We start from the raw sequence: 21,704 nt of genomic DNA, 5'->3' as shown, positions 1-21,704 counted from the left end.
CAGTGCACCCGAGTACCCCAAATCTGGGCAAAAGGAAGAGGGAGTCTGAATGGCAGGAAATATTAAAGGAAATCCAGGAGAAGGAGGAAGAAAGAGAGCTAATTCAGATAGAAAGAGAAGAAAGGCGAGAGAGAGAGGCGATTGAAAGAGAGGATCGGAAGGAGAGAGAGCGGCTGCAGCGTGAGGAGAGGAAAGAGAAGGAAATGCTGGAAAGAGAAGAAAGAAGAGAGAAGGAGAACCAACAGAGGGAGGACAGGCGGTATCGGGAGATGAAAGAGGCAGAAGAAAGACGAGAGAGGGAGAGCAAGGCTAGGGAGGACAAGCTGCTCGATGTCCTAAAAGTATTCTTACAAAAGAAATAAAGGAACATTTAAATAAGCATTTCATGTCTGCTCTTTCATATAATTTAGAAAATAATTTAGTTATAACAAATCATTTTTATTGAACAAGTTGTGAATATAATTGTTAGTAAGACAGGACAAGGTTAATAAAACACAAAAGACGGAACATGGGGCATACACAGACAAAAGACAACACTAGGAAAAAGCAAAGAACTATATACAGGTATACTATTTAACTATTTACAAATGAGTCTCCAGGGTGCAGACCATGTTCAGTACACATGATCTCTCAGTGCATCTATGCAGGCATTTGGTGCAGAGACAGCAGCAGCCAGTCTGCGCCTGATGTTGTCCCCTGGTTCCACAGCATGTTGCATTTCATTGTTGTCGGGGAGATCCTGTGGAAAGTCTCCTGGCTCCACAAAGTCTCCATTTGATAGGCACAAGTTGTGGAGGAAGACACAGCAGGACACCACCACTGGGGCAAAGGTTGACTTTACCTAGGTGCAGAGATGGGCAGTATTTTAAATTAGATGTATTTAAAATATGCATTTAATTACTTTTGAGTATCTTATTCAACATAAGCCAAAAATAGAAACTAATCTGTAACAGACAGATATTGCATGCCAAGGAAAGCTACTGAATAACAGTGAAATACAAGCATTTTCTCATATTGTCATTTTATGCTCATTTAAATTTCATAAGCATTTGCACATTGACACACACACTTGTATGCATTATGTTTTCTTTACCTCAAGGGCCTTCAGAAAGATGGATCTCCACCTGGTCTTCATCATCCCGAAGGCCCTCTCCACAACACACCTTGCCTTTGACAGGTGCTTGTTGTACCTGGCCTGTACGGGGCCCTGTACTGGCTCCCGGAACGGGGTCATCAGGCAGATGGGGGTAGCAAGGCAAGGATAGCCTCCATCGCCTATGATGCACCACCCAGGTGGTGGGTACAGCTGCTGCACATACACAGAGCTCCACCTGAGCACCCGGGCATCATGGACCGAGCCAGGAAGGCCAACAAAAGCATTGAGGAAGCGCCCTTTATGGTCACAAATGGCCTGCAGCTGAATTGAATGGAACAACTTTCTATTATAATAATCCTCCTTGTATTCCCCAGGAGGCTTTATTCTAATGTGGCTGCAGTCAATGCTCCCAGCCACACGGTTCAAGGCAGGTGAACCAGCCAGCTGGGCGAACCCCGCTCCGATGACCTCCAGCTCAGCCTCAGACGGGAAACATACAGCCTTTGTGTAGATCTGCAGTATTCCCTTTGCAACCCGATGGACAATCATGTGGACGGTGGAAAGAGGCACATCAAAGGCCTCAGAGACCACTCTGTAGGAGGTGGCACTGGCCAGGCAGCCAGTATAGAAAAACTGCCACCTCCAGTTCTCTCCCCCAGCCATGGATGTGCTCATCCACCAGGGCCTCCACAAGGGCATTCACGGACTCCCTAGAAAGACGGAAGTCTTTCTTTAGGTCGCCGTCACCAAAAAAAAGGGAAACAGCTGGGGTTTTGTCATTCAGCTGACAATACTGACCCCTAAGGTCAACCTGAATGAAGGGAAAACTCTGTTATTTAAATCCATTTTCATGTATATGCACGTACAAATAGTTTTACTATATTTGATTAAAATGTTGTTATTTGTGTTGGCTCACTGAGGTTTTATTAACTCCTGTCTTACTGCTTTAAGGCAGAATAATATCAAACTGTTCTTCTGTCCATAAATTCCTAGCTAACAGGTTAAAGCCAATAAAGCCACTGCTAACTTATCTCTAATTTATGTATTATACTTACATAGCGCGCCTCCTGCTGCTGTAATATTACCGCAACTGCCGTTTTATTCAGCAGTGCCCTTCTCCTGCGCCTCCTTGCCTCATTGTTAGACTTAACAATGGAAAAGTGCGACATGTTAAATGGTAAAAAATGAAAATGTTCAAAGTGGTAAAAAAAATATATCGGCCTATGAAAAAAAAAATATATATATATGCGTAAATTTAGGGGAGAGCCGGCTCGAAAACCACGCCAGTCTGACACGTCAAATTCGTCACAATTGTTTGGTCATGTGACTGTGTAGTGCACTGCATGATACTTGTCATACTTGCATACTATACAGCATACTATGGCGGGGAGTAGTATGTAGTGCACAGTATATACTGTGTCAGTATGCAGTATGTAGTATGTAGTATAACATTTCAGAAACAGCCAGTGTCAACAGATTTTAAACACTTACCTCTGTAATTAAAAATGTACTTCTCCCAGAAGAACTTATATCCTTTACGTAGTTTCGATGTTTCGACACGTGAGTGCTGATTTACTATCCTTAGGACGTCGTCGTAGGACAATTTAGGAAGGTTGGAGAGAGACTTGGTCCACAGGTATCGATCTGCCTCCGCCATGGTAAACAGCTTAGCTAAGCTAAGCGGAAGAGCAGTTACCCTACTCGGCGAGTTTCTTCCGGTCTTCAATTGTTCCGTGACATAGGCCTATAGGAGGCGGGAATTATTTGGAAAACGAAACAGAAAGCAAACCCAAGGGGTTTTCGCACCCTTTGGCAAAAGAAAGCTTACATTAAAGTGCGATCTGCGACGCTGTGTATTCTGAATGTTGAGCAATGGCAGGGAAAACTCTTATTCTGGAGGGTCTAACTGCCGACTTGGACGATCAAATCAAATCAAAGTTATCATCGTACTTCCAAATCAAGAGGCGATCTGGAGGAGGCGAGATATCAGAACTCTACGCAGATCCAACCGATAAAAGAAAAGTTGTACTGGTCTATGTCAATGACAAAGGTAGGAACTATAAATTACGTGTTATAACTTTTAGCCTCAACTGGATTGCTGGTAATTATGTTTGTTATTCCTTTCCTAGTTCGAAACGAAGTTTTGTCGAGAAAGACTCATCAAGTTGATCTCAAAGGGTCACTGGGGGTAGTAACACTGCACGTTACACTGCCAGAGGATGTCAAGTCAGAGGTAAATAACAAATAGCACCACATTGTCCAGATACGTGACATGCGTTAAAAGTCCATAGCGTCCAGCTGCATACCTAAAGCCTCAGGCCCTCCTCCAGCGTTGGCACGCATCTCCGTAGTCAGGAGCAGTGACGGACTGGACGGTCTGTCTGGCATTCGGGCAGATGCCAGAGGGGCTGCGGCCTCTCGTGGGCCGTTTGGGCCGGCCAATCGCGGGGCGGCATCCTTTTCGGGTTAGCGCGGCCGCTTCGTCCCAACGCGGCCCCACATTATCTCTTGGCCCACTAAGCTTCAAATTAGCCATTTGTCTCTAAATCCCTATTCATGCGATATAATAGGAAACGAATCAGTGTTTATACGAGATATGAGTTTCTATATACTACAGTCATGGTTGCCCTTAATATTTACATCGGTCTACATTATTTTGTAGCCTTATTCAATCAGATGTTTAAAAAGTGCATTGTTTGAAATTGAAATAAAACAAATCTGCCTGTAATTTTAATTGTATTATTTGTTTACAAAAGTTCTATGAAGCAATGACTTCTGGGAATTTCAAAACCGAATCAGACCACGTCTGCGTATAGGGGGTTGAAAGTTGGAAGATACCACTGCGTTTTAATATCCATCCGTCTCGGAGGTCCAAACACGCCCCTTTTCCTCGGACGGCGAACTCGCCATCTCGGTGGGACTCAGTGGTGACCGAGCAAAATTCCGTGACAGAATTCAAGATGGGTGCGCCCATTGTGACTTGAAGTATGAACTGTTTCATTGTGCTTGGACCCCTTTGGTGGTTTAAATGGCAATTTCAATCACTCGTATTACTGCAATACCTTACTGCGTCCGTATCTCTGCCTATGTACACAAATATATTGTATTTGTGTACAGCACTTTGGTCAACTACTGTTGTTTTAAATGTGCTATATAAATATACTTGACTTGACTTGACTATGGCCTATATAGCCTACTTATTTTGGAGCGCCTGGTCCTCTGCCAATGCTACCGCGACAACAGCTTTCCGGGTGGCGTCCATGTTTTCCTCCAACGACCGAGCGAAATAATAAAAGGCTTGAAGTGTGGGCGTGGCGTCAGATCCGAGATCCGAGTCGGTTCGCAGTAGGTATGGGCAAAATGATTCTTTTCCCGGAACTAGTTCTTTCAGTTCAGTTCACTACAACGATTTGTTTGTTTGATTCGTTCGTTACGTCATTTGACAGGGAATCTCACAGGTGTCTGCCCCCCCCTCCACCCGCGAACGGCCCTGAGCATAATTTAAGCAATTTCTAGGCTCTCCCCCCGTGAAAATCGACAAAATACACGATATAATATAATCAAACGTCCCACCAATATTTATACCACTTGCTTACTCTCTATATGTCATTCATGTTATCATGAATGACATCATTTTTTTTTTTACTTTACATTTAATTCTTCATTATTCAGGCATTACAGAACTTTCATGGTCATGAATAAAAAATACAAACTGCAGTTTAATTTCTTTGTTTGTTCTTGAATTGACATAGAATGGAGCAAAGACTCCTGGGATTGGGAAATGCGTTTATCCAATAGCAGATTGAGGTCAAGTCTATTTTCGGAAATGTAGGGGGATATATGAGGCCCCACGTCGAATGGTATGGCCCAAGATACGTCAGACAGAGAAAGCGCGCAATTTCGACGGTACAACCTTGTCATTTGTTTACCCAAGTGCCATGGCAACACCATTGCTACCTCTCATTGGCTGAATCTTTGAGAACGTTGTAGATTCAATCGATATAAGGTTGCGAAGAGACAAAGCTCTGTTCGTTTGTATATTTTATTTACGTGACCATATTTTTGTTTAATGTTAAAAAAAAAAGAATCAAAGAACCAGTTCTTCTTGTTTTGGGGAACCAGTTCTTGTCGTTCACGTTCGCAGAGAATACTCGAACGCAGCATGCTGCGTTCGAGTATTCTTGCAAGCGAGTCGAAAGACAAACTGCAACCTATTTCTTGATGTTAGCAAGGCGAAATTGCCAGACAATTTTCATCGTACATTTCATACACTTATACACACAATTCCTTGTTTCAGTTTAACAACATTCCCACATTTCCTTGTTAGAGTTCAACATTGTTTTGGTAGTTGGCCATCAATTTGATTCAGGGAGCCTGAGGTCTGAACTTCAACTCCTGTATTCAGATAAGGACTTGTAGGGTGACAAGGGAAAGCTGTGTGATTTCTTGGTGTCAGATGAATTATGAATTCAAGTGTTTTCAATACATTTATAAATGATTGATGTTTATGTGGTTGAATGTAGTTATTATTAAGGTAAAGTCATTACTTAATCAACCAGCACTTATTTTATCTTTTGTTCATTGATACAGTAAGCTCAGGTGCCGCACACAGGATCTGAGCTGAAAAAACAGCCTAGCAAAAAGGAACGCTCATCTATTATAATTAGGAAAATCTATTCAGAATCAATTTGCCAGAAACGTCTACCAGAAACAAAGTTCTCCTTTGCTGGGACCCACGGTGGAAATCACTAGCGTAAGAACATTTCAGACGTCACCTCCTTCTCAAAGTTGGTGACCAGAACCGATCAGACCGTGGAGGTGGTTCTGAGCCTGGATATCTGCAGCTAGATGCTTCTCCGAATTTGTAGCTGATTTAGAGTGATTTACAACATAGCCTTGGGTCCTTCATGTGTCACGTGTGTATCATATCATGCCTGCTTAACAATAAACATGTGCCCTCCTTCTACAGCCCGTGTTATCTTCTGAAGCAGGTAAGTTCCATTTTTACTCCCTGTTTTCATTGACATAGAGATTCAACTGATATGATATAATGAACTTTTCAGACTTCGTCTGCTATGACGAGGCAAAGGAAGACGCGGCACTACTGCGTGTCACCAGTGAGCGCTGCCGGGAGTCCCTCGAGATGTTCTTTGAACAGTGTATCAAAGATCCTATTCTTAGAAAACATGGGAAAAACACATGGATCCTACAAACGTCCAATAAAGCAGGTAATCAAATTGTTAAAACAAGCACAGTGATACTAGTATGGGATTATCATGTATAAATAGTGAGAAAATAGTTAAATAATAGTAAATAGTGTAAAAAGCAGATCTGCTGTTACAAGTGGTAAAAATAAATTATCTAAATATGAAAAGATTGTATTCAATGCCTGAATGGCAGAGGGCACGAAAGATTTCTTAAAGAATTTCCGTCTGGCTCTATGGACCCGAAGTCTCCGTCCAGACGGGAGCAGCTCGAAGGCTGAATGAAGTGAATGTCAGGGGTCTATGGTTACTTCATTAGCCTTCCTGATCACTGCTCTATCAAATATTGTTGGGAGTGGTTTTTGTGACTTGCCAATCACCTTCCCTGCAATTTTAGTTATTTTGGTGAGTTAGTTTTTATTTAAAACACTCAGGTTCCCATACCAGGCAGATGTAATAAAATAAAGTATTCGACCTGGCTTCTATAGGTCATCTCGAGTATGTGCTGGCTGAAATCAAAACTCAACTTCCTGATTAAAAACAGTCTTTGGTTGGCTCTTTCAAAAATGCTGCTTGTGTTCTCATTACAATTTAGGTTATGTTCAATTATTGTGCCTAAGTATTTAAATTGTTTCACCTGTTCAACTGGCAGGTTGTTAAGGATGACAGGGGGGTTGTTGCCGTCCCCACTGGTTTTTGATCTTATTATAACTTATTTTGTTTTGACCACATTGATTTCTAACTTTCTTGATAGACACCAGTCCTGAAGGACACTGTATTGGCTGAGGTATGCCTCCTCATGTGTGGCCTCATCCTTCAGGAGGAGGCCAGCCAGGGACATGTCATCTGCACATTTAAAAGGTTTAATGTTACTGCTGTGACTATTGGTGTAGATCGAGAACAATATAGGAGACAGCACACAACCTTGCGGAGCACCAGTGTTTAAAACAAGCTCAACAGAGTAGACCCCATTCATAAAAACTCTCTGAGGGCGGTCAGTTAAAAAACTAGATATACTGTATGTACTCACTTTGCATAACAGCTTGTGAACATAAACTCTTTTTTTTTAAATTGTAATCTTCAATCTCTTTCTAAATACACGCACGCACGCACACACGCACACACACACACACACACACACACACACACACACACACACACACACACACACATACAAACCCCCACAGATATGGAAAGTGTATGTGCCAGCAATCTGCAGCAGTATGGCATATCGGTGGAGGTGTACAAGGAGAAGGAGGAGGATGGCTTGGTGGACAGACGGCGGTTTGTCCTCAGCGGCTTGGACGACTGCTGCTCCTCCGACACCCTCTCCATGTACATCCACAGCTGCAGCCAACGGGCGGGGCACAGCTGGGAGGCTGTGGGTGGAGACAGCATCGTGGTCACCTTCAAAGAGGACATAGGTGGGTACCAGTTAGTACAAAGTGACCAGACCTTAAATGCTCAAAGGAAAACCAAAATAACTTCTTTGAGATGAAAAGTGATGTTGGCTGGGTTACATAGTAGCGTTAGGATCTATCTGGGTTAAAATCGTGGCTTAAATGCGTAACGATTTGAAAGATGTATAAATATGGAGTCAAATTGACCCCTATAGGTGGCAATTTGGGGTTACCAGGTAACGTAAATTAAGCGTTCTGGCAACACCCCCCTTGCAACATGGATTTGATTGAAAATAAGTACATGTGTTTGCTTTCATAAGTGTCGGTAAGGTAACAGTATATGTAAATTGAGTAACAACTATGATAACTACTGTGTTTATCTATTACATATAATATAACAATGTGTGTGTGCCTGCAGATGGGTACCAATTCATGAAAAAAAATTTCCCCAAGAGATTTAACAACAAAAAGATTGAGGCCTGTCGTTTGGAACTGACCAAATCTGTTATTGTACAAGGAGACATCAGTACATTTCTTTGCTTTCATTAGTCAGTAACAGTGTGTAATTTGAGTAACAACAATGATAATTTCCGTGTTTATCTATTATATCTAATCTAAGAATGTGTGTGTGCCTGCAGATGGGTGCCAATTCATGACAAAAACTTTCACCAAGAGGTTTAACAACAAAAAGATTGAGGCCTGTCGTTTGGAACTGACCAAATCTGTTATTGTACAAGGAGACATGAGTCAAATTTCTGAAGAATTCCTTACACTGTATTTCTCCAACAAAATGAGGAGTGGAGGGGACATAATTAAGTCTTTTGTCCATGTCAACCAAAACAAAAGCATTGTAATTACCTTTGAAGACTGGAAGGGTAAGCTCAACTGTAAAAATGTCACATTTCACATTTAACTTATATTATTTCCTGTTATGTCGTGTAATCGATTTGTTGTGTACATTTTGTTTAATAGTAATTAAAGTGGCAATCTCGAAGATTCTCCTGTTAATAAATGTCCCTGACTATCTATCTATTGCTGACAATTTTAGCTTATTGCCAAAGGTATCGCCAAAGACAACAAAACTGAATTCTTTGAGAATGCTACTTTAAAGGCTCACATTACTGGTTATTATGATGAACAAAGATACTTATGTATGGCTAATGTGCATATCATTACACAGCACGGGGAAAATACTGTCTATAGTGACATTACGGATACATACATTGTTAATACAGTAAAAATAACCGTTGTTTTAAAAATGTTGAGGATGACCATGATAATTATAATAATTTCATAGTTATTATTATTATTATTGATTATTTTGTAGTTCATTTCTATAATTTGATATAACTCTCTCCTTTTCCATAGTTGCTCAGAGTGTAGCTGAACGCAAACACACTCTGATGAAAAAGGAACTTGTGGCACAACTCTTCTACCCTGACCTCCAGTGGGTTTTGACAGGACAAACACACCTCCAGGACAATTTATCAACTGATATTGCCATCCCAGTCACACCTGACCTCCTGAGATTTATCAGTTGCAATGAGATCTTTCGAGAAGAGCTCACGTCTGCGCTTCAAAGGGTCGAGGCAATGGTTTCCTTCAACTTTGACTCCAAACACCCACAATTGGAGCTGAAGATGTCAATGAACAAGTATTCATTGGGTCTTCTCCGGCATGGCTCCTCCTGGGAGAGTAATGCTCGAAGAGAGGTTCAGACCCACTTGGAGAAGTACATTGTGGAGCACATCCCAATGAAGGCTGAGGTCTGGCAGGCAGTTAAGGGTAGTTGTCCCGAAGTCAATGTTGCTACCGCCCTCATCGCCTATAAAATCTGCTCCTCAGAGTTAGTGGTTGTCGGGAGATGGGAGGAAGTAGAGACACTTGTGAAGGAGATCAAGAGCAAGATGGAAAAGGCCAGAGATCAGCTCAAAGTAGTGATAAACACCATAGAGAAAGAGATCCAACTCGACTCCAAAGAAAGGTTAGATCTCACGTTAGATCTTGTTAGGGATGAATTGGTGAATTTGGACCTATCCAAAAATAATGAAAACTTTACCATACATCTTAAGGGGCTCAGTGAAAAGGTGCAAACGGCAGAAACCCGAATCCAAGAAGTCCAAGATACTTTGACTTCCAAAAAGCTTGATTCTTCCCATAACCTTATACCGTTTTTGCAGTCCCTTGACTTAACGAAGTTCCGAAATGATCACTTTTCTCTGGACAACATTGTCGCTGTTGTGATCTGTGGCAAGGAGTCTGTCTCAGTTCTCGCTAAGAAGGGCGACATTGACAGGGCCGAAAATAAACTCAAGGAGGTAATCAAGCAAGAAGCTCTTTCTATTTCCGGGGAGTACAACAAGGAAACCTTTGGTGAGCAATGGAAAACTTTTTACGCGGAACTCAAAAAGGAACTTGAATCTACTCAGAACTCGCAAAATGTTCTCATTGAATATTCAGGGGACAAAATTGAATTATGTGGATTCCGTTCTGTGGTCGACAATGTCATTGTCAAGGTTAAGGGATGTCTTGAGAACAAGAAAGTAGTGACAGAAGACATCCCTCTGAAAACGCTGCAGGAGGTTGAATTTGTTGAGTCTTTCATGAATCTCCCAGCGGATCCTCAGCTCAAAGCCTTGGGGGTCACCATTTTGCCCTGCCGATCTCCACAATCTCCATATCTCAAAGTCACAGCTACACGTGATCATATCAAAGAAGCCATAGATGTGGTGAATAGTCACATCAGAACAATAACAACCACAAAGTACATGTACTCAAAAGCTGGTGAGGCAAAGATCCTGAAAAATAACAACTCTTTACTCAAGATGCAGGCGAAAGGCTTGAGCTGTAACCTTGAACTATCAGAACAGAATATCACTCAGCGGTTCAGCTATGATCTCAAGGGTGGTGTGACATTGGCACTTGCTCAGGGTAATATTGCCAAACAGACCTCAGACATTTTGATTTGTCCACTGGTCAACATGTCCTATAACAATCCTGTTGCACAGCAATTCCTAGAAAACGGAGGACCCGAGATTAAAAATGCTATCGATGGATTTGAGAAGGCGAAGCAGAGTTTTTTGGCCGGAGATGTGATCATGACCAATGCGGGCACTCTAAAATCCAAAAAGCTCATATATGCAGCAATCCCAGTTTGGGGAAAAAGTAATTCAGATCTGAATTCTACGTACCTTGTGAGAGCAGTCTTACAAAGTCTTGTGAAGGGTTCCAACCTCCATTGTGGCTCATTGGGCATGCCAGCACTAGGATGTGGAACCTTTGGGTTTCCGATAAAAGACAGCTGTGAAGCAATAATGAAGGGGATAAATAGCTTCATTGGTTTGGGTTGTGGATCAATGCTGACCATTCATCTGACTGAGTCTGATCCCAAAACAGTTGAAGGATTTAAATCTGCCCTTGAAAGCTTGGTAGGTGGTTCATTTTAAAACAATTTGGCACAAGTTGTATTTTCACAAATTGCTAATGTGAATTTGAAAAGTCCAATGTTCATTATGAAAATTATTGATGTTATCAAGTGACACTCTGCTTCTTACCTTTTGACACAGGGTTACCATCCAACAGATCCCACCAAAACCAAGATACCACTCATTCCTTCCTCAACAGGTGCCTCCCATATTGTACCCCTTCCATCTCTACAAGCGTCAAACACAATAGGTAATGGATTTTTATCTACGTTAGAGAGGAGCAATGCTCAAGGACTAATGACCACAATGAGATTTATTTTGTAAATGTTTTCATTTGTATCATGCCAGTGATTGGAAGAGTCTCTGTGATCTTGAAGAAGGCAGACATTACTCAGGAGAATGTAGATGTCATCGTGAATTCAAGCAACCAGAATCTAGATCTGAACACTGGTAGTTCTTTGTTCTTTTCTTATGAATATTTCAAAGTCCATTCAGCCTTGTAACAAGATTTCATCTATCATGCTATGCTTCACAGGTGTGTCTGGGGACATCCTTAAGGCAGCTGGACAATCTGTGGTGGATGAATGCAAAAAACATGGTAACTCTACAAGCAAGATCCTAGAATATTTTTTTTAAAGAGGTCCATCTGATATTTGCAATTAAAAATTCAACATAACCATTCTCAACATTGGGATTTTATAGGTCCCCAGGCTGTTGGCAATGTTGCGCTCACGGGTGGTGGAAACCTGAACTGTAAACATATCGCTCATATTGCCGGACCTGCAAAGACAACTGCATCTATACTCCAGGTTCTTCAGCTGTGTGAAAGCAAGCAAGCTGCCACTGTGTCTGTTCCTACCATTGGCACAGGTGAAATAATATGTTAATATTCAGCATCTTTCTCAGTTCCACAACATCATCCACATATACAAACTTCAAAAGGAACCGGTGTATTGTACTGAACACCATGACAATTTTCTTGTAGGAAAAGGTGGCTGTCTCCCTGAGGATTCTGCGAAGGCCATTCTACAGGGCTTGAGACAACATATATTATGCACTCCCTTATCAAGCCTTAAAACGATCTTTTTAGTGGCCTTTGTAGACCGGACTTATGAAATCATAAAGAAGTATTTCAATAAGCCGAGATATAGTAAAACCCCAAGGGCCGGCATACAAGTAGGTTTAATTGATGATTAATTTAAATATTTTAGCTTTTATGGTAGATCATTGATTCACTTGTCATTGGTAATAAATGTATACCCCTTAGTTTTAATTGAGGTATTTTCTGTTTTTTACTGCTTTTGTAGATGATGGCTGTACCGGTTGCACCACCTCTGAATCAAGGTTTTTTCTTATTCTTCTTTAAATGCCCATTTAGGCTGAATGAAAAACTCTAGCAGTTGTAGAAGTCCATACAATTCCACAAAGTTCAACTAAAAGTGAATCTGTACCAATAGAGTTGTACAATTATTGCATTTATTTGCGGTTACTAGAATTTGCTTAAAGTTTAAAGCATATATGACATACTTGTGACATGTGACACTAATGTGTCTTATAAAGAAACTATCTTTTGTATTCAGCTCTAGTTAAGATCAAGAGTGCCTTGGTTGAACTGAAGCAAGGAAACATAACTGCAGAAACTGTGAAAGCCATTGTCAACAGTACAAATGAGGATGTGAACTTAAAAAATGGTTTGTCACAAGTTCATTATTATTTTTTATTGTGGTGTGAGAACTGAATGGTGTCTTCCCAGTAATGCAAACTCTTAGACCAAATCTCTGAGTGATCTTAAAGTGATTCTAATGTGCTTAACAAGGTGTGTCTGGGGCCATTTTTAATGCTGCTGGATCTGCAGTTGAAGTTGAGTGCGCCAAAATTCGTAAGTATCGGCCCCTTTTAGAATACACATAAAAATGGAAATAAATATTCTAAGAAATAAAGAAATTCCTACAGAAATAAAGAATTTGAACGATGAGGATAGTTTAACTATTTGCATTAACTTTATTATGATATGTACCGTTAGGAGCACGTTGTCCTCAGAATATAAATTGTGCACTTCAATTGAATGATTGTGACAGACTTACTTTTTCTTGCCCAAGGACCCCTGAGGAGCAACGATGCAGGAGTGACCAGCGGAGGAAGCCTTCAGTGTGACTTCATCATCCACATAGTAGGCCCGAAAAGTGTGGAGCAGGCTGTTGAGCGTGTGAAGAATGTGCTGAAGCACTGTGAGGATAAAAATATCCCCTCCGTGTCATTCCCTGCGATTGGAACTGGTAATTCATACAGCGGATCTTCATGGCTTGATGCTAGATTCAGGCTGGGTATCACCACTGATTTCCTCAACCGAAACCATTTTGATTCATGAAGTCCTTATTTTATTTATTAGCACTTTGAGATCATTGAATTGATATAAAGTGCATTATAAATACAATTTATTATTATTATTATTTGATTTCATCAAATTCAATATTAAATAATCGGTAAGGGATATTTCAGTTGGATATGGATACGAAAGTGGTTCCCAGAGAAATTTGCTGTACTCTAAATTGTATAAGGAATCCTCTAACTTGGTGCATTGTTAAAAATATCAATGTTTACATTAAGAATTGCCCCCAAAGCAGTCAAATTAATGTCATTCTTATTTAAAATGACCAACACACTACAGCAGTCAACACAACTGTCTCTTCAGTGTCTAAAAAGGCACTAAAATGCCAATAAGAATATTAATTAATCTCTGGATTTGATGAATCGACTTGAATCCGATTTGTTATTTGAACCCAGCCCTAATCTAACTGAAGTAAAGTAAAATAGTATACTAATAAGGCTTCTGTTGTTGCAGGCGGGGGTGGAATGAAATTCCAAGATTCTGTTTTTGCTCTGCTGTCTGGCATTGAAGCCCATTTTTCAAAGCATAAATTCAGTGCTCTGAAGCAGATCTTCCTAGTGGTTGACCAGGTCAAGGCCATGAAAGAGTGTCAGCAGGTCCTCCTTTCCTGGACACAGGTGACACAAGTATGTAAATTGTCGATTCTATATTCAACACCATCAGCAGCCTTTGTCAACAGGGAAGATCAGAATAATGAAAGTAATTATTAAAATTGTCATCAGCATTATTATGAAGAAATAAGTAATCTTACTTGCTGTCCAAACTTTATCAATAAGGATATGGTTGATGATGACGACAGCAGTAATGACTCTTCCGGTGACGAAGATAACTCAGGAGGTCAGACATGTTTATTTTACTTTTTGTTATAAATGCAACACTTGAATAACCCTAACCACATATCGTTAATCTCATATCATAATTGTCTTATTTTTGCCAAATTGTGATATGTAATCTAAATCTACTCTCCTATAGCTACTGATTCACTGTGCTCCATTGGCTATATCCTAAGCCAATCAGAGTGCTTTTTACATTCCATAATCACTATGCTAAATCATGTATTGGACGTAGGCAATTATGCTATGAGGCTAATGATATGCAGTGCTTGCATGATCACAAAATTGCTTACATCTGCTGACATCTGTTTCTCCCTCACTCTAGCTACCACTGCTGAAATGTTGATCAGGCCGGTGAAAGTGAAACTGCTTTGTGGTGACATAACAAAGGAAAAAACGGATGCTATCGTCAGTAGTACCAACACTAGCCTGAATCTCAATTCAGGTAAACAATTCAATGGCAGACATTTTGGCCAAAATAATCATCATATAACTATACTAATTTTGCATTTGGTTAGCCCAATTTAGCATCTGAAGGCTATTGTTGCTATTATTTTTCCAATGTACGAAAAATGTTAACAACTCTATACCCCCTGGACATCAAAGGAACTAAAAATAAAAATAACAGTGTACTCATTTTTCTTTACAGGTGTGTCAGGAGCTATTCTCAGTGCAGCTGGACAAACAGTGGTTGATGAATGCAACAATTTAGGTAAATGACAAATGAAAATTGAAGGGATTACTTTTCAGACCTATTCACAACAATTCACTCGTTGGATACATTCTTAAAAATGTGGGCTTTTGGATAAGCAATTGTGTTTCTTCTTTGATATAAAGGTAATCAACCTGGTGATGGTGTGGTCATGACCAAACCTGGCAACCTTGCAGCAAAACACATCATTCACATGGTGGGCCAGACCAAGTCGAAAGACATTATCAGCTCCATGCTCAAGGTCTTCAAGATGTGCGAGGACCATAAAATCCAGTCGGTTTCCTTTCCAGCACTTGGCACAGGTAGGCTGACATATTGCCGGTATTGCTCATCTTTCACATTCATCTTTGCGATAAAAAAAGGTGATATAAATCGAGAATTCCATATCTTGTTCATGAATATAAGCATTTTATTGCTCCTTCGGTAGTACCGGATTTCTGATAACTTACTTTTTCCCAGGTGTTGGAAAACTGTGTGCTGTGGATGTTGGCAATGCAATGGTCACTGCAGTAGAAGAACACATAAAAATGACCAAAACAACGTCCCTTAAGGATGTTCATATAGTGATTTTCCAAACAACCATGTTCCAGGATTTTCGGAAGAGCTTGAAGAAATGTAAGAAAAAGACACCAACGGTTAAAAAAACTGACAGCACAGGGTAAACACATCCATCCAAACTTCTGAATCCATCTTTGGGGGTTAAGGTTTCTGCTGTATCTTTCTGCACTACAATCTAGAGGCAGATCTAATATAAAATTCACCAATATTTGCTTTGAATCATGTTTGTTGATGGTCTATTATTCTACTTAATACCATTCCATACTCTTTATTATATTACTTTACATTAATAAGTATACTCTATTGTCATTGCAGCAAAAATAAGTGCCTCCCAGGGAGGATCTGTGGCCCCTACCCAGCAGCCTTCCATGTGTCTGGCAGGTGCCTGCAGGGATGTGTCCTTCCCCAAAGTGGAGGTTGAGGTTCTTGGCTGCTGTTCGAGTGACCTGGCAAACGTCAAAAAACTTGTGGATGACCTGGTGACGAAAGAGTGGAAGCTGCACCAGATCAGCTCCCCCTACCTGGCCCTCCTCCTCCCCTCAGAGAAACAGGCCATCGTGGCTCTCAGCCGGAGCCTCCAGGTGTGCGTCAGTGTGTCAGCCCCGGACAAGGCCACCGTGTCTGGGAAGGAGGCCGACGTCCTGACCATGGTTCTCCAGATCGAGAAGGATCTGCAAAAGGCCAAGGAGCGTGCGACCCGGCAGGAAGAAGAGAAGAGGCTGTGGAAGACGGTGCGCTGGGAGGTCTGCGACAGGGAGGCCTGGGCAGAACTGGACCCCTCTGTCAGTATAGATCTTGAGCACGCCCTGCATAAGAAAGAGCAGCTCATCAGCTACACCCTGCAGAACCAGACCTACACTGTGAACCTGGATAAACTGGAGCGGACCGACAGGAATGGAACCATCGCTAGAATAAAGAGGACCCTGAAGGCTGGTTCTGAAATAGGTACAATCCCTTATAATACACTTTTGTGAGTAAAGCGGTCAGTATACTTAAAAACAAGTTATTTTATTGTCCTGATGCATACAAACTTCTTCTACACTAAATGTGGTTTGGTTTGGTCACTGGTTGGTTGTATTAATTAAGACCAGTGGGGTCTTTAAGGAGACTGGGACATCAGATGAAAATAAGTCACACCCAACTTACTTTTCTGACTCATCACACACAATGTTTGCATCGCTGTCATCTGCAGAGATTTATATTACACATATTATACCACCAGATATGAGTGTGATTAGCATTATAAGCACAGATAAGGGGCCGATTTTCGGAACGGCTTGTAAGGCTAATCACACTCACACCTGGTGGTATAATATGTCCCTTTTAAATAAGTTGGGCGAGGTATAAATTTGTTTGTTTGGTCAACAATAGTGCAATTTCGTTCTTATGACATCTTACTTAGGCTGAGTAATACCGTATTTCTTTTCCACATGAAGTATGCTGACCCCTTAAGATGTTAAATGCTAAAAATGCGATAGCGAAGCATTAACATGTGTCTTGATGTGTCATGTCTTAGCTGTCATAGAGCCACCACCAAAATGGGATAGGATGGATAACAAGACTCTGGACATAGTGGATCTGTCTCCAACCTCTGAACAGTACAAAAAGGTTCAGGCAAATTTCCTGCAAACATCCAAAGATCCCACTACGGCCACCCCTGCAACATTTACAGTGGTTAAGGTAAGGAGGAATAGGGGTCGGCGGTATATCAATATTTGAAATATATCGATATCTTTTCAAACGAGATATGGAACGAGACGCGAATCGTCCTCATCGATATAGTTCATTTGCGTTGAAATGACAGAGCCTTTGATGTAAAAAAAGCGGTTCTGAGCCACGCCTGCCGCCTGCTATTTCCTCACTCTGCCTCAGAGTCCTGCTTCAAGGCCTCACGTGCAAATAAAGAAATCATTATTAGTGACACATCTACAACATATGCCTGCATTTTAAAATCATGAGAGCAGTGCTGGAGCGGAGCCCCCGGCCCCAACCCGTGAAGTGAGCTTGAGTGTCAGCGGAGTGCACTATCAGACGTAGAGGATTCCAGTGATGAGGCCTCGCAGTATTGGGACGAAGTTGCTGCTTACATTGATTACAACTCTTTTGGTGTGTTATCGTGGTGGGGAGAGCACGGCCGTTCATTTCCCAGTATTGCCCAGATTGCCAGAATTATCCTCGCCATCCCTGTTCAGTGCATCCAGCGCAGCAAGCAAGCAAGACTTCTCAGGTGCTGGATATGATATTCAGGGGCGGAGGAGTCAACTAAAACCCTCCACAGTGGATGATGTGCTTTATTTGCACAGCAGTGGAAAGCACGACGGCAAACACCAGATAGTGTAATTACCCGGCCTTCCATATAATATGTCTAATTTATAGAGGCTCTGGTCGGGTGTGGAATAACACCCGAATTTAGGATTGAGTTTGCAATCAGCAAGGCAGGTTAACGAGCACAGCAACGCAGGCAGGCTGGAAATGAAAGCACAGTGGCGCCTTCAATGTAGAATGACGATTTGGAGCGTGGCATCTGCAACAAATTGATTGCGTCAACAAATATGTATCTTAGATCGACATTCTGCTTGAAAATATCGAGACAGGACTTTTGGTCCATATCGCCCAGCCCTAGGTGGAAACATTTTAGTTAATTAGGTAGATAGAAAAATATGTGCGCTAAGCAATAAATTGACAGTTTGAAATATTTAGTTGTTTTTCATTCATATGGACCTTCTCTCGTGTGACGAATAATACAAATAACAATTATAATACAGATCCAGAGGATTCAGAGCAAAGACCAATGGCAGAGATACGCTTTGCAAAAACAGGTGCTTGATGAGAAATATCCCCATAACAAGAATGAGATGGACCTTTACCACGGCACTACAGCTGAGATCTGCCGAAAGGTCAACAGCAATGGCTTCAACAGAAGCTTCTGTGGAAGAAACGGTTAGAGATGCCTCTGCACACACATACACACTCACACAAGTGTGTTTTAATACTTCTATTTCATATTTAGTTAATTTTCCTCAAGAAAATCATTGTTCCTTTGTTTTTGTTATAATTTCTTTGCATTTCTCCACAGCCACTCTGTACGGCAACGGAACCTATTTTGCCAAGCAATCCTGGTACTCGTGCAACGACAAATACTCTAACCCGGACGCCCAGGGGCTGAAGTACATGTACCAGGCTCGGGTGCTGGTGGGGAAGCCCTGCCTGGGGACTCCTGGCATGGTGGAGCCGGCCCCCCTGGACCCCAATAACCCCTACTCCGGCCTCCACGACTGTGCAGTAAATAACGTCCAGAACCCCTTCATTTATGTGGTGTTCAGCGATGCAGGGGCATACCCCGATTACCTCATCAGCTACAAGGCTTCTTTATAAGGGTTAGGGTAAGGGTTTCTTGACAAAGCTGCATACCACCACGCATTATTAAAAGTAATTACTCAAATTTCATTAATTGAATCAAGTTTTTCTCTTTTCAGATTTTGGATAATTTTTTTTTTCCGATATTGCTTTGTCAAGTAATTTTTAAGATTTTCCCTTTCATATGATCCAATTGATAGTTCAAATTAGATTAAAATTGGCCGTTATATTGTACTTTTTGTTTGTTGTTTCACTGTTCTGTTGGCTACTAGACTACTACTACACCACTAAACTTTTCGTAAAAGAAAAATGTGTTGATGCCGTAATCTATTATAATTGGCTTTTAGGACATTTTATTCAATGGCCAATCAATCATGGTGCACCTTAATTCATGGCTAAACAATATTTGAAAAAAGCATTTAATCATAAATGTTGATCACTTTCTTTCTTGACGTGTAAATTGTCCTCCATGGTTCATTTGGCCAACAGACCGTTTCTAGAATACAAATTCAAAATGCTGTAAAGATTTTAGTGTATGGTGTAAAAGCTCAAATTGAATGAACAAAATGTAGGAGAAAAACCTCTGAATGGTTAAACTAACAGGGCATTTTGGGAAAAGACCACACATTAGCATTAGGATGATATTTATTGTTTAAAAGCATACAGAAACTTGTTAATTAATAAATAATAACTAGAATGTGTTTCGTCCTAAAGAACTGCGAGTGTGTGGTTGCTAAAAAGCTAACGTCCAGCTAACGTCAGCGCTAACATCACCGCTGCCTGAACGTCGTAAAAAGTAGTTCAATTCGGTGGGAAATGACACCCAATCTGGCAACACTGCCTGCATGTCCTCCACACTCTAACCTCAGCGTAAATCAATGGTACCAATTGAAAACGATGCCGATATGGAACTTAAACTTTGATTCTGAAAAAAGTATAAAAGGTAATCGAAATTCAGTTTTCAGATTATTGAAGATACAAGTGTGTTGATTTGTAGGAATACATAATATGAATACGTAACTTGAATACGAGACTGAATTCACATGTTTAAAACTGACACTCGCAACCACACTCGTTTCCTTAGTAACCACACTCTGTGGGAACCGGTAGAACTGGCCTTAATGGGCGCGGGAGCGGTGATTGCAGTCAGGAACAAAGGAACGTACCATGTCGCTGACAACAATTGATACACTATACACACACACACACACACACACACACACACACAATATATGACAAAACTTGTATTAACTAGCCGTGCCCATAATGAGCTGTACTTTCTTTGTACCACCATTTGTACCACGTTGTTCCTTTTAATGTTGATTTAAAATGCTCTTACGCACTTAATTACATTGCTGCTTTAATCCGGTCACCAATTTATGCATTGCACGGTCTTGCTGTGCGTGTTATACAATGTAAAGTTGTGTTGTTTGTTTTTGAGCGGGTTTGCTAAAGAGACAAATGTAGCAAACCATAACAATGACTATGGGCCCTATTTTAACAGTCTGAAACGCAAGCTTTGTGGGCGGTTCTACGGCGATGTTGCCATTTTACCGGCGCATAAATGACTCTTGCGCCCGGCGCATATCTAAAAACGGTTGGTCTGAAGTAGCCTAATTACCCGTAGGTGTGGTTTGGGCGTACCGTGCAATTAACCAATGAGAGTGTGATCTCCCATCCCCTTTTAGAGCCATGAGCGCATTTGAATCTGACAAGTTGATATTTTGACAGCGCGTTTGCAGTCTCCGTTGAGACAGATGCATGACCACATGAATTTCAAACGTCAAATGGCTCAGTTTATGGCCAAATAATATGACCTAATTCACACATGGAATAGCGCTTTCTTCCACTTCAACTTCCGAGGCCTCAAATACATTTCGGCAAAGAAAACTGAACCCACAGATGATATGCGGTAACTGTGGTTCTATTTAATGATCTAAGCAATACATTAACAAACATAGTTTCTTACCATTATTGTATGCATTATCGTTATCGACTTGTCTTCCTAATATGCATGTGGCCCCCTGTTAATATACATTGCCATGGACTGTATTATGCGTTACGTGTTTAGTTTGCGTGTGTTTAAACAGTTGGATGCACACACTCGCTCACGCATTCATTCATTCTTTTTAACACTCAGTCGCGGTAAAACAATGTTTTCTCACAATCAAATAGCCCAAAGTTATGGGCTTGTAGACCTACACAATGTCTGTGTCAAGAAAATATGTGTCTGCTGTACGGAGTTTGCAGATGCATTGATTTAAAAGTACAACTTATTACCGCTGTATCAGCTGTTCTTTCACAAATAATTTACCAAGAATGTGTGGCTATGTAGATGAGAGAAGCAAAGTGTATACACGAGGTGCACAAGCAACATTATGCATGCGCCCTTAAAATACCATCTGAACAACACGCCAATGACTTTAAACCAGGTATTTCCTGGTTTGTGGCGCAATTGATTTCTGAAACGGCAAAATAGCACCAGGGAACGTTTGCGCCAGTACACGCCTCCTCCTTTCGCCGAACCGCCCCTTGGGGCGCAAGATCATTACCTAATTTACCGACACGTGATGGTGGATGGAAAAAAACGCTCTGCGCCAGTTGCAAACTAGCAACAATACATGCGTCAGTGTAGAAAGTAAATTGCGCCGGATGCAAGATAGGGCCCCAAGTCTTACAAGTCAGGTAATTACGTAACAAAAGCAACAGGCGCAGGTGGTGTACGAGGCA

General features: G+C 41.2%; 2 protein-coding genes across 9 annotated transcripts; one reads left to right on the top strand and one right to left on the bottom strand.

The window, feature by feature from the left end:
- Positions 1-417: 417 nt before the first annotated feature.
- Positions 418-2,830, bottom strand: LOC115533079 (putative nuclease HARBI1). 2 transcript variants are annotated; one of them, XM_030343293.1, is made up of 4 exons: positions 2,588-2,786; positions 2,152-2,241; positions 1,094-1,907; positions 418-841 (listed from the first exon to the last, which is right to left on the bottom strand). In XM_030343293.1, exons 3-4 carry the CDS (start codon positions 1,793-1,795, stop codon positions 614-616), a joined length of 930 nt encoding a protein of 309 aa, XP_030199153.1. In that variant the 5' UTR covers positions 1,796-1,907; positions 2,152-2,241; positions 2,588-2,786; the 3' UTR covers positions 418-613. The 2 variants fall into 2 exon arrangements, with proteins under 2 accessions (XP_030199153.1, XP_030199154.1); XM_030343294.1 differs by lacking the exon at positions 2,152-2,241 and having other exon boundaries at positions 2,588-2,830.
- Positions 2,831-2,853: 23 nt separating this feature from the next.
- On the top strand, positions 2,854-19,418 carry LOC115533075 (protein mono-ADP-ribosyltransferase PARP14). 7 transcript variants are annotated; one of them, XM_030343283.1, is made up of 26 exons: positions 2,854-3,146; positions 3,226-3,329; positions 6,066-6,087; positions 6,160-6,324; positions 7,488-7,724; positions 8,339-8,575; positions 9,069-11,128; positions 11,267-11,324; positions 11,474-11,575; positions 11,661-11,723; positions 11,828-11,995; positions 12,111-12,301; positions 12,433-12,469; positions 12,706-12,816; positions 12,942-13,004; positions 13,225-13,401; positions 13,968-14,140; positions 14,291-14,351; positions 14,673-14,792; positions 14,997-15,059; positions 15,185-15,361; positions 15,519-15,674; positions 15,933-16,562; positions 17,134-17,297; positions 18,383-18,557; positions 18,694-19,418. In XM_030343283.1, exons 1-26 carry the CDS (start codon positions 2,969-2,971, stop codon positions 18,990-18,992), a joined length of 5,991 nt encoding a protein of 1,996 aa, XP_030199143.1. In that variant the 5' UTR covers positions 2,854-2,968; the 3' UTR covers positions 18,993-19,418. The 7 variants fall into 7 exon arrangements, with proteins under 7 accessions (XP_030199143.1, XP_030199140.1, XP_030199141.1 ...); XM_030343280.1 differs by having other exon boundaries at positions 11,267-11,375; positions 12,712-12,816; XM_030343281.1 differs by having other exon boundaries at positions 11,267-11,375; positions 13,968-14,131.
- The last annotated feature ends 2,286 nt before the right edge of the window (positions 19,419-21,704 follow it).

Source organism: Gadus morhua, chromosome 20 (genome assembly GCF_902167405.1).
Source record: "Gadus morhua chromosome 20, gadMor3.0, whole genome shotgun sequence".
NCBI classification, from domain to species: domain Eukaryota; kingdom Metazoa; phylum Chordata; class Actinopteri; order Gadiformes; family Gadidae; genus Gadus; species Gadus morhua.
The sequence above is the reverse complement of the archived record's forward strand: the minus strand, read 5'-3'. Positions and strand labels throughout refer to the sequence as shown.

Coding starts and splice junctions, on each gene's coding strand:
- LOC115533079 (XM_030343294.1), bottom strand. CDS start 1,795: ATGCCCTTGTGGAGGCCCTGGTGGATGAGCACATCCATGGCTGGGGGA. Junction 842..1,093: donor TCTTTCTGAAGGCCCTTGAG/GTAAAGAAAACA, acceptor CTCTGCACCTAG/GTAAAGTCAACCTTTGCCCC.
- LOC115533075 (XM_030343279.1), top strand. CDS start 2,969: ATGGCAGGGAAAACTCTTATTCTGGAGGGTCTAACTGCCGACTTGGAC. Junction 3,147..3,225: donor GGTCTATGTCAATGACAAAG/GTAGGAACTATA, acceptor TTCCTTTCCTAG/TTCGAAACGAAGTTTTGTCG. Junction 13,402..13,967: donor ATTCCCTGCGATTGGAACTG/GTAATTCATACA, acceptor CTGTTGTTGCAG/GCGGGGGTGGAATGAAATTC.